Raw genomic sequence first — 13186 nt, forward strand, 5'->3', positions numbered from 1 at the left:
TACTGTAACAACATAATCAATAAAATTTACTTTAAAAAATAAAGAAAATAATAAAGGAATAAACCCTCATAAAAACAAACAAATGGAAATTTCTTCTCATTTTGTAATTCAGGTTTTCTACCTGCAAAAATCAATATGAGATGAACATTTACTGGATGACTGAGGGTTGTGAGATTCCAATTAACTGTGGCCCTTTAGTTACTCTGATTAAGTTTAAAGATGACTTCTGACTCAGGTTTTGAGTTAACCCAGAGGTTTCTGTGCATGTCCCTGTATTTTGTGCATCGAGTTCAGCCTCCCAGAGATGACTTGTGAGCTGTTTTATTATTTACCCATTGAAATTTTTTTTCCTTTGCCTCTGTGTCAAGGTGTCCCTACCCTGTTGGGGGAACCAGGTAGTATAAACCTTCCAAGGTGTGGTGAGATGTTATCTCTTTTTGGTTTGAACTTGCTGATCTCTGGGGACTTTTAAGTTGATCAAGCACATCTGATTCTTTGGGAAACATTTCTGGACACTGTTTTGTGACTCTTCCTACAGATGGTTACATCTCTGTGATTGGTTTTCATCCCCTTCTGCCTCATATAATGTTTATAGTTGTAATTTCTGACCCTCTAGGCACACAAGTATTCTGACTTAGATATTTTCAGGTATCATTGGCAAATGAACTTAATTTAGAAACCTCACTTCTGTACTGACATTTAAATTTTGCATGGTGAGGGTTCCATTTCCAGAAGGAAACTTTTATTGTGTTTATTGTGGCACCACGTATATATATATAGGTAACAGAATTTTATTTGAAATATCTTTGCTAAAATGTTATGTGGGGGTCTAAGGGCCAGAAGGAACTAAAACACTCAAGTATGTATCACATATTAATAACTAGCAGGATTTTGACTGCAGACAATTACCTACTTGGCAGATTTAACTCTTTTTACATTGTAGTAAATATTTTCTTTAAAAATATCTGTATCTCACAGGGAAAATCATACAAATTCAGGGGCCCATTGCCACCTGCATGGAATCCAATTACCTACCTAGATCATAACAACCTTTGGAGAACAATGGATATCATGGGACAAGAGGTAAAGCTTTCTAAAGCTTCTGTGACTACATTTGTATTTTTTATAAAAAGTATAATCCTGAAAAGAAAGAAAATGCACCATATCACTAATGCCTAGTACATTGTATACACATAGTAACTCAGTAAATATTGGTGAAATGAATAAGTAAACTTCTTTCTAACTTCTAAAAGAATGATATTCCCAACAGACTGCTATTTGTATACCACTTGTGTGTAGGGGAGAAGATCATATATCGCTCACCTTTCCTGGGATGATGTTTCGAATCTAGAAAATCCTCAGGACATAGCAAAATAAGACCTCTGAGTAGTTGAGTAATCACCCTGCCCAAATCAGCAACCTATGAGAAAATACACAGAGCTTGGCCTGAAACTCCAGTTTAGGTGTGATTTGTTATAGCTGTCTAATCTTTGTTAAGGAGTTGAATTTATGAGTGGTCTCTCAAATAAGTAACTGATGTTTGGAAACAGACTAATTAAAACATAGCTTTTGTTTACTGTACAGCAAGTGTTATCATAAATTAAATATGGATCATGTGGTATGTAGATCTATAATAGAAAAGCTACACAGACAGCATTGGCTTTGCAGTAAAAGTCACTATTGGGGGATTTTGAAAACCTACATTTTCATTCTTTAAGTTAGAATTTTTAATATGATTGAAATAGTTATTTAAAATAGAAAATTACATTTCCCCTCTCTGAATCCTCATCTGAATGTAGATTCCCAGTGATGCCCCATGGAAAGCTCCCTTTGCAGAAGAGTGGGACCACATGACAATGAAGGAGCTGCTAGACAAAATCTGCTGGACTGAGTAAGACTCTCCATTAGACATGGGAATTTATTGTGCCTGTCTTTCAGGTTTATTTAGCATACTATTCAACAGGAATGGGACAAGTATGCTACTCTGTGTCTAAAACCATGCTACTTGGCTAGGTGAAATGCTGAAAACTATTGGAAATGGGGCCCTGCCTTAAAGGTGTCTATACATCAAGACTAATTCTTTGGAAGAGTTTTGTATTACTAAGCCAATATTATCCCATAAAATCCTCAGAGCAGAGCACAATGCACCACATCCTTTAGTTATAACAACTTCAAGATCATTAGTTTAAAGATCTAGTTTATCAAGTTGTTGATGTAGGAATACTTTTGTGCTTCTCAGTGGTGGTGAAGTGTAGAGAAGGTGCATTAGCATATGTATTTGAAATACCATATGGGTGCAACTCTTCAAGGATTGAAAGGGAATTTCTACAGAAGTTCGCTGGATAATTTATAACTATAGAGGAAACATCTATGACTGGGTAGACCGCTCTCATTAAATAATTGAATGAAAATCATATAGTGTTAAAAGCAAGTATTCATGAGCTAATCATTAACTTCTGGTTGGCAAAGCTGGGAACTACATATAAATTGTGGATTCTATGTAGAGAAACAACATAAAGGAGACTTACTGTTCTTGAAGAGCAAAGAAAATGGAAAGGATTGAAAGCCCATGGACATGGCAAATTTGTGGTAGACAAAGTAAGAAAAATGGAAGCCAAGTTCAAGGATATTATCTTCCCATGCTAAACAGCATGAGCGGGGAGTGTATTTGGCTTTGGGGTTGATGTCTTCATTCTCTAGGCATTGGGGTAGAAAGCTGGAGCACAAATAAAAACAAGGTTTTAGGAATAGATGAGTCTAAGATATGGAAACAATCAAAAGACCTAAAATTTATATACTGCTTGATATATAAGTTCAACTTTTTACAATTTAGCTTAAATAAGGAGAGAAAAAGAAGAAAGAGAGAAAGGCCTACAAGGGGGGGGAAGGAAGATTCAAATCATAATTTTTAAAAGGAAAAATATGAATGTCTAATAACAAAAGATTGGTGAAATTAATTATGGGACATCTAAATAATGCAGTACTTTATAGTCTTAAAATCATGTTATAGAAGAATATTTAATGGCTTGAAAAAATCATAATATTAAACACATATAAAAGCAGGCTGTCATGGAGTATGTACAGTATGATATATCCTCTCATTTCTAAAAAGGAAACTCTAACCCTGTGTTCATTGCAGTGTTATTTGCAATAGTCATGATTTAAAAGCAGCCCAAGTGCCCATCAGTAGATAAGTGGATAAAAAAGCTGTGGTACATTTACACAATGGCTGTAAAAAAGAAGAAAAGTTTTCCTTTTGTGACAGCCTGGATGAACCTGGAGATTATTATGCTAAGTGAAAGACGCCAGTCAGAGAAGGACAGATTCTATATGATATCACTTATATGTGGAATGTAATAAACCAAATAAACTAACAAAAAAAGTAGAATCAGAGGCATAGATATAGAGAACAGACTGACAGCTATTGTCAGGGGGCTGGATGAAAAAGATGAAGGAATTAAGCAAAAAATAAAAATAAAAAACAGCATAGACACAGACATTAGTATGGTGATTATCAGAGGGAAAGGTGGATGGGGGAAGGTAAGAGACTCAGCTAAAGGGGCAATAAATGGTGGGGGAAGGAGGCTCGACTTGGGGTGGTGAACACACAATACAACATACACATATGTATTATATAACTGTACTCCTGAAACCTATATCATTTTATTAACCAATGTCATCCCAATTAATTCAATAAAATAATATCCATTAAAATGTTTTAACATGTAATATTATAAAACAAACATCCACATCTTTAAAAATGCTTCATTAAACATCATATTTCATGGTTTCATATTCTACGGAAAGTGAATACCATAATGTATTAGTCTACTAGCATTCTGTTGGGCACTTTTGGTTACTTCTAGTTTTTTCATTATTATTATTAATATGTAATTATCTGTCATAAAACTCTCTGTATGTCTCCTATGTCTTCAACTTTTCAAAGCACCCAGTTCTGAAATAGTAAAATTCTTTTACTGTCAGAAGTCGATGCCTATTTTTTAATTATATTTTTATAACACTTATCTAATGTTACTTACCACCTTTTTGAGACTGTAATCTGTAACATATTTTAATTGTAATAAAATCACAGAATTTACTTAGATTTTCAATATATATATTGAGTATTTACTTACCTGCACTTGTTTTGTAAGTTATATTATGAAAAGCTTTGAATAAATTCAGTTAGGTCTTTTCTCTCCTGAAAGCTTTAAAGCTACTTGAAGATAAGACTAATTATGTTCCTTTGGGATCATAGAAATCTGATCTTTTGTATCATAGTCCTTGGCCTAGCCCTTCCCTTAGTTGTTGGTTGGCTGCCAAAATAGAGTATTCTTAGATATTAAGAATTATGAACACAGGATAATTTTCTAACATTTCCTAAATAAGATATAAAAGGTATATATATATATATATATATATATATACACACACACATATATATACACATATATATATACATATATATACATAATATATATTTATTGGTTTTAAAAGAAGTAATCCCCAGAATATCCAACCTACCCAAACTAAACACAATCATACATTCAAAGACTACTGTTGATCATTTTTTCAGTTATTATTTATAAAGTGCTTTTCAGAAACATTAATTAAATTTGCAATATTGTCAGCTGTGTAAATATCCTCTTTAACCTTTGAGTGCCATGCATAATTTTACATTTGGATCAACATGAGAAAAATTATATGAATATATAACCTGAGGTACAAAAAAGAGAACAAAACATAAAATATGAATTATTCCATTGTTACTTACATTTATAGCCATCGAAAAAAGAGTCACCAGGAGTGATGCTGGCACTTTTGGGAAAATTTGTCAGCATTGCTCACAACGACATTGGCACTCAAAGGGTTAAAACCTATAACTAGAAAAAATGCTTCAAAATGAGACCTCTGATTATCTTTTGGGGAGCAGAAATATGGTAGATATTCATTTTCTTACTTTTTATTTTATGAGTTTTCCAAATTTTATACAATGTATATATATTTTTTCATGTAGAAAATATAACATTTATCTTTTAAAAAGTCAACAGGGAAAAGAATATAAAAAATGTCATAGCACTAGCTTCCTTGACCTCCCATCCTCAGATATTGTTCTTCTCATTTCTTTTCTCACTAAACTTCCAGAGTAAATCAAATAAAGGATTAGGAATGGCCTGACCCTCCAGAGAGAATTACTTTTAGATCTCCCTCCATTTCAAACCAGGATTATTGCAATCGCAGCAATATTTTTATGTTTAACATTGGCTGTCTAGCTAGGCCAGTGTTGTTTTAGTTATTTATTACTCCCTTTACCTTATGCCACCTCAATTTACTATAAAACAAAAAAATAAAATAAGTGGGACATTGGGAAACAACATTGGATATTTTCACTTTGAAATAATATTTTAAACCAATGTTTGGATATTTGCTTTATATAGATGCCACAAATTAACCCAGTAAAGAAACCACAACGCAACAATTTCCATTCCTTCAGTCATCATGAGGAGTCTTACAAAACTAAGTCACTTCAAACTATGTATTACATTATTTACTGACTAAATGATGAGGACAAAAGTTGTGTCAAGCTGTTGTGGCTACATTGTCAGTAATTGGTATGTGTGTTAGGTATGATTCTGTAAAGGTACAGAGTAGAGGTGCCCCTTGGTGAGTCAGATTGTGAGTTGACTAATTAAAAAGCATTCTGAGGTATTAAAATCATGAGGTTTCAATCAGGTATGATGAGGTTTCAAGCTGTACCATTTAGTGGGTTTTGTACTACATATTAATACCTTTCTGAGAGCTTGTGAACTGAGTAAAAATAATAAAATTATTTAAAAACTATTTTATAGTTATTATTACAATTCAATAAGACAATGGGTTTTAAAACTATGGAGTGAAGGACAAATATCATTTGATATCACCTAACACAGGACACTAATGAACAACACAAAACAAATGACCAAAATAGATTCAGAGGCAAGTAAACAAGGAGCAGACAGACAGTGACCAGGGGGCAGGGGTGAGGGGAGAAAGGGGGAAAGAAGGAGAAGGGTCTAGTCAAGGAACTAGTATAAAGGACCCATGGACATGGACAATGGGGTAATGAGATGGGAATGGACTGTGGGAGAAGGGGTCGGTGGGGTGGGGGGTGAGCAATGGGGGAAAAAGTGGGACAACTGTAGTAGGAAAAAACAATAAAAATTTTTTTAAAAAACCATGGAGTGTGAAAGAGTTCAATAAAAGAAAGACAGTATTATTTATTCCACCCATAATCAGCAGCACTATCAGGCGCCAAATTCTGAGTCGGGCATAACCAGATTAGCAATATGCAAAGTTTACATCAAAGTCAAAAGAAGGATTTGTCCTTATTAAAGATATCCCAGAGTACACATTACTGGTGAATTTCAAGGTGTGTTAGATATGACTGAGTCATTGGAATTGTATGAAATCATTCACTTTCTGGTATTGTATCTGCAGATAGTATATAACCTCTTACCATTTACCTGACACCTCCAAGCAAAAATTCACCTATCTACACTCGATTAATTGCTTTCCCCCTCATCCATCCTTTGATCTTGGCTTCCATTAGGCAGTAAAATGGCTAAATAGATAATTGTGACTAATTCTGTGTTTGGTACAGCACCTGGTATATTCTTTTTGTATTGCAGATAATTTAAAAATAATATGTAGTTGATATTTCTCACCAAGCATTCATTTGATCATCAATAAGTAGTTATTGAGTGCTTACCATGTTCCAGGCACTTATTAAAATGGGCACTATGGTGAGCAAGAAAGTTAAGATCCATTTTATCATTAGTTGATGTTCTAGAGGGGGAGACAGCAATAAAAATAATAAAACACTAATTAAGATAATTTAAGACAGTGAAAGGGTTCTAACAATAACTAAACTATAGTAAAATGATAGAAGATGCCAGGGATTTGAGAATGTGGAAGTCAATGCTCATTTTCATAGACATATGAGTTCATCTTTCTGAGGAGACATTAGAATAAGTAGAGAGTGTACAGGAAGGGATAGAGAAGGTAGGCATGGGCTACCTCACTTAGTACTTTGGAGGCCATGATAAAAGATATTAATCTTATTCTGGTTTTGATAGGATGCCATTGGAGGGTTTTAAGCAAGGGAATGACATGAGTTGATTTATACTTAGAAAGGGCACCATGGAGCAGGAGATAAAAAGCTTCTGGCTTCCAGGGTAATAAATAGATACCAGGTGAGGAGAAGTGGAGGCAGAGAGACTGTTTGGGAGGAGATAAATGCAATACTCCTGGCAAGAAATGATGCTAAATAAAGGTGATGAAGGTGGAGAGATGTGGTGAAAGACAATAGGACTTTCTGATGGATTGGATGAAGGTAGAGTGATGGAAAGAGAGAAATTAAGGTTGATTTCTAGAGTGTTGGCCTTGGCAGTTGGGTGAATTGTGATGTCTTTTACTGAGACGGGGATCATTGGAAAAGCAACAAGTGTGTGGGGAGAAATCATGACCACACAGAGTATGGAATACAAGTTGATCCTGAAAAAAGTATTTTTGTTAAAGGGAAATAAATCTCATATTCCCCAAATTTCTGATGTCATGTTTTATAATACAGGATTCCAATGACAATTTTTTTTGTGACTTGCTAAGTTCTGCCAAAATTAGCCAAGTAAATTTATTGCTTGAATAATTTCCATAGAATTAAGATGATGCACTTTTGCATTTACCAATTTTTCTCTTGTTTCTTACTGAGTAGATCTGCAAAGAAGCTCGCTACTCTCTTTGTGAACCTATGTGTCACTGCAGAGACCCATGAAGTCTCTGCTCTGTGGTTCCTCTGGTATGTGAAGCAGTGTGGGGGCACAACCAGGATCATCTCAACAACCAATGGAGGGCAGGTACACATCCATAACCCCACCAATCCAGCAGAAAACCACCACTGCCTAAATGAAAGATTGACATTGTCCTTCAGTCATCAGGAGGCAGGCTTGTAGTTCTTAGAACTTTATCATGGCAGCACAAGGTGACTTTTGTGAGGGACTGTGTTTGTGAGGTACCCAATATGAGAACCAAGCAGCCAATGTAATTTTAAGATTAGGCTAGTCTCTTTTATATATTTTTCAATTTTCCATTTAGATATACATTTGATTATTGTTTGATAAGCTTATAGGAGAACATCTAATGAATATAACTTGAGCACGTCTTGGAAGACTCAACAAGAAAAGTCATAAATGCATTTTCAACTTAAAACACATATGCAATTTATTCATTGCTTATTTCCTGAGCCCCAGCATTGTATAAGACACTGTGTTAGACACAGTAGAAAGTGGATTAGAGTTCTTACATAATCTGCCCAATAGTCATTTTCCTTTCCATTCCTTCCTCTTTTTTACCTTCTTCCCCATCTTCATTCCCCTCTTCTTTCTTCTTTCCCTCCCCATTTTTTATCTTCTCCTTCTACTCCTTCTTTTCTTCTTTCTTCTTTCTAAACCTATTTGAAATAGCCATTAAAAAAATTAACTGACCTGAGAATTTAGGAAGACACAGTCAGATCAGCTGTGTACACAATCATGCAGAGTATTTGGAAGCCTTACAAGGGTTTGGGACAGATGGTGCAGTGGCCACAAAAGCAGCAGGCACCTGACCCAGGATGAGATGGACAGCTTGCAACAGGGAGTAGGCTTGCCTGGCGGTGGGTGGGCCAGGAAAGTGCTAAGCTTGAGTAATAAGGATGGGGAAAATAGGCTCATGCCAGTAGTGGCCCAACTTTAGGTATAGTTTCACCAGACCAAGCAACCCAACAAAAAGATGTAAATAGGACAGAGAGCAGGAGTAGTGACCAGACAGGTGGGGCATAGTGTTAGGGTGAGGTTGTCCAGCTGAGGTTAGAGCTTGAAAATCTGCAAAAGCATAGCATGGAAGGTGATTTAGAAAACCTGTAATTTTTTCAAAATTCAGCAATCACTAGTTAGACAACAATGGTAAAAGACACTATTCACAACAGCAAAGTAAAATTCTATATATCTCACAAAAAGATATGTGAGGAAAACTACCAATTTAATAATTTATACCCATTCTTATATTTTCTTTTTTTCTTTCTAGGAGAGGAAATTTGTGGGTGGATCTGGTCAAGTGAGTGAGCGGATAATGGACCTCCTTGGGGATCAAGTGAAGCTAGAGAGGCCGGTGACCCACATTGACCAGACAGGAGAGAATGTCCTTGTGGAGACCCTAAATCATGAAGTGTATGAGGTATCCAGGAGCTTTAAACCAAGGGGAAAAGACCAGAGTATCGTAGATAACCAAAACTTAAATAAGCCAAGAATATTCCAGACTTCATAGATAATTCCTTTGCTAAAAGTGAAAAAAGCTAACTATATGAAAGAAAAAAAGAGATCCAGAATAGCTTTTTTGGGGGGGGTTATAAAAACATTTTATCAATACTCTGTATTGGATTCCTACATAATTAGAAAAACAAAGAAAATATTTATTTGATAAATACCAAGTACTTCCTATCTGTTTGGCATTATTCTAGGAGTTCGGAACACAACAGTAAACAAAACAGATAAAATTCTTTGTCTTCATGTGGTTTATATTTTGGTGAAGGAGAAAGACCATAATCACATATATAGTTAAAATATAGAGTATGCCAGATAGTGATAACTACTATGGAAAAAAATCAAACAGGCAAGGGCGGACAGAGTCTCCCAGAAGGTGGAGTGGGACAACTGGTTATGCAATTTTAAATAGGTCATCAAGGAAAGATTCACTCAGAAGGTGATGTTTGAGCACAGAACCAAAAGAGCTGAGGGATTGAGCCATGTGACTGAAGGAACAACATACCAGGTAGACAGTGCAAAAGCTCTGAGTTAGAAGCAACCTGGCCTGATGAAGGAACAGCAAAGTGGTCACAATGGCAGAATTAAGGATGGGAAGAGTAACAGGAAGTGAGATCAGAGACATAACAGGGGTCCATTTCATGTATGGTCTTGGAAGTTACTGAGGAACTTGGTTTTGACTCTAAGTGTGATGGGAAGTCATTGGTGGTTTTGAACTCAGGAATAAAAAGGGCTCATTTAGGGTCTAACAAGATCCTTCTAGTTTCTCTGTTAAGAAGAGACTGAAGTGGGGAGAAGAGTGAAATAAGAGAGAAACATTAGGAAAAAAGCACAACCTATCAACAATTTTTATCAACTTTTTTTTCCTTCCAGGCTAAATATGTGATTAGTGCTATTCCTCCTGCTCTGGGCATGAAGATTCATTTCAATCCCCCTCTACCAATGATGAGAAACCAGCTGATTACTCGTGTGCCTTTGGGTTCAGTCATCAAGTGTATTGTTTATTATAAAGAGCCCTTTTGGAGGAAAAAGGGTGAGTTCTTTCCTTAAATAAAGACTTTGGGGAGAAGGTCTAAGAAACTTGGTAGAAAGACACACATTTGCATATAACTATTTTTATTAGAATGCTAGATATAAAACATTAGTCTAGGTTCTAAGTACATTTCTATCAAAATATATTGGCATAAACTCATGGAATTATCTTCACTTAGCATATGGCCAACTCTTTTTATAATTCAATGCAAAGCTTATTTAATCCTCCCACAAAATCTTGTGAAAATAAGTTACTAACATTTTCTAATACAGTTTTTAAAAGTATGATTTTAATATATAGTGCCAGGTGGGTACTTAAAATATCAGGGAACACTTTATAAAGTATATGTTTATTTAACCACTATGCTGTACACCTGAACTTAATATAAAATGATGTTGAATGTAAACTGTAATTGAAAAAAAAAATAAACGTATGAGTTTACAGAGTTATTCAGAAAGGTGGGGATTCTGAAAATTTCCAGGCAAGTTCTCATCTGTGTCAAGATTCTAGTATATTAAATTAAATCACTTCATTCATATATCTTCAGCAAGTGTTCTACTGTACTGGGTGCAACGTTACAGGGATGCTCACTACTGTGCTAGATTCTGGAATGGTAGAAATGTTCTACAGCTATTCTGTTCAATTTGACACCCACTAAGCACATGTGGGTGTTGAATACTTGAAATGTAGTTAATGAGACTGAAGAATTTTATTTTTCTATTTTATTTCATTTGAATTGTTTTAAATTCAAATGTAAATAGCCACATGCAACTAGTAGATACTGTATTGGATAAAACGATGTTGGAGTCATCACATTTACACTTACCACATCAACTTTTCTTCCAAGAGAAGGCCATTTATGAATAGTCGATACTTGGGACTGAGGGTAAAGGGAAGGATGGACTGAAGTGAGTAACTAGACTGCAGAAAAGGGAGAGATTATGTTTGAGACAAAGGGGGAAGTTTTGCAATTTTACCTTAGAGAAGTTCTTCCTGTATCCTTTTTCCAGCTATATCATAGCCTTCTAATTCTCTACATTTGTAGGAAATCCTATTTAGGACTGCTATTGAATTAGTGCATTAGTTAAGCAAATAATTCATCTTTTGCAAAAGACAATGTTTAGTGACCCACCGTAAAGAGCCTACTGCTCCTAAGTTGCTTCATTTTACAATCCAGGTCTTCCATTTTAGATAGCTGGCTGATAGCAAGTAAATAGGGTTTAGGATCATGGAATAAAGATTTTTCTCTTAATGACTTGAATACCTTTATTTGTGGAGAGAATTTATAATTTTCAATTCATGTCTGCAAACCTCTATCTTAGGCTTGCTATGTGCTAGGCAAGTTCACTGTTAGGTACTAGTATCAAAAACAAAACCCAAGTTCTCCATCCTTAAGAAGAGGCTTGGTGAAACTCCATCATTGTTGGTAATGAACTTTGAGTTATACTTCAAAAAGTGATTGTAGGTATGAAAGCCTCACCAAAACATTTTTAATTTATTTTAAGTTACTATATTAATGTATTTCATCAACCAACAAATATCGAACACTTATTGTATGACAGGTGCCATGCTAGGCATTGGGAATTCAAAGTCATTTCCTTGGCTAGAAAATCCAGACTCCAGAGGAGGACAGTCATATAAACTAAGAATTGCAGGACAATGTATTGAGTTTAGTATTGGTGTTATCTAGACTATTGTGGAAACACTGGGGAGAGCTCCAAAACTCACATCCAGTATGATTCCTGTTATATGGATAAGTGATTTGATAACATCTTGAAGAATTCTATAAGAGAATGAAATATGAAAGGCTGACTCTTATAACAGGGTCTCTGCTTTGTGTCAGACCATTAATGCCACTGCTGAAGACACTGTGATTAATGAGTAACACAAAAGCTCAGAGAATATTGAGCTAACCAGATAAAAGGGGGTGAATTTTGCAGCCCAAACAGCTTAGCACAATGACTAGCACATATTGGTTTCTCAGCAGCCAATTATTCAATTTTTTGTTTATTTATCTGCTTTTTTCTTGTTGTTTCCTAAGGTCAATATAGTTTGGTTATTAAAGAGAAGGTAACTTTTTGCATTTTGATACGGACAGCCCTAAACAGTTTTTGATTGTTTGTAAATTTATTATCTCAGAAAATGCTTCCCAGTCTCTTGTTGTTCAACATCTGTGTGAATTTGCAAGGAGTGCCCCCCGCCTTCTTTGCTGACCTTCCACCAAGTCATCCAAAGTCCAGCTATCCTCACCATCAGTGTATATCCTGCCCTCCAGGGTTTCTGTGGGGAGCCATTACAGCCATCTCTACCAAAAGAGCAGACCATTACCAATGCCTTCGATCATTTCAGTCTCCCTTGCTTTTGCTCTAAACCCCTTACACTTTCTCTTAAATCTACTTAATATCAATTTCTGCTTTAAATGACAGAAGCAATATTTGCTTTTTAAAACAAAACTACAGAAGTAAATTTGTTCACTATAAAACTTTCAAAAAAAAAAGAAAAGCGATTTAAAATATCCCCGTCCTGTTGCCCTTCCCCTTAAGGAACCACTGTTAAAAATTTAAGCTGTTTATCCTCAGAGGTTTATAGTATGCATAGGTAATATCTTAAATATATGTGTACATATATTGACACATGTGTACTTGAAGTATATTGATGTATATACGAGGTCTGTCCGGAAAAAGTCCAGCTATTGTTAATATAAAGAGAATGGTTTATGCAACCTCGGTGTACCCTGGCAGCCAAGGAGAGTAGACTGGAATGTGCATGCATGAACAATGGTGACTTCACTGTACTAGTAACTGGGGGTGGTAGACACTGT

At 35.4% G+C, this 13186-nt stretch overlaps 1 protein-coding gene across 2 annotated transcripts in view; it reads left to right on the plus strand.

Moving 5' to 3' along the window:
- Positions 1–13186, plus strand: part of MAOB (monoamine oxidase B) — a 152884-nt gene that overhangs the window by 117529 nt on the left and 22169 nt on the right. For both annotated transcript variants that reach the window (XM_090263875.1, XM_090263874.1), the window contains 5 exons: positions 979–1083; positions 1800–1891; positions 7751–7892; positions 9097–9246; positions 10206–10365. In XM_090263875.1, coding sequence (XP_090120001.1) covers positions 979–1083; positions 1800–1891; positions 7751–7892; positions 9097–9246; positions 10206–10365 — 649 coding nt within the window. The remainder of the gene's footprint in view (positions 1–978; positions 1084–1799; positions 1892–7750; positions 7893–9096; positions 9247–10205; positions 10366–13186) is intronic.

This window comes from Furipterus horrens, unplaced genomic scaffold (genome assembly GCF_987537825.1).
Source record: "Furipterus horrens unplaced genomic scaffold, mFurHor1.1.pri manual_scaffold_17, whole genome shotgun sequence".
NCBI classification, from domain to species: Eukaryota; Metazoa; Chordata; class Mammalia; order Chiroptera; family Furipteridae; genus Furipterus; species Furipterus horrens.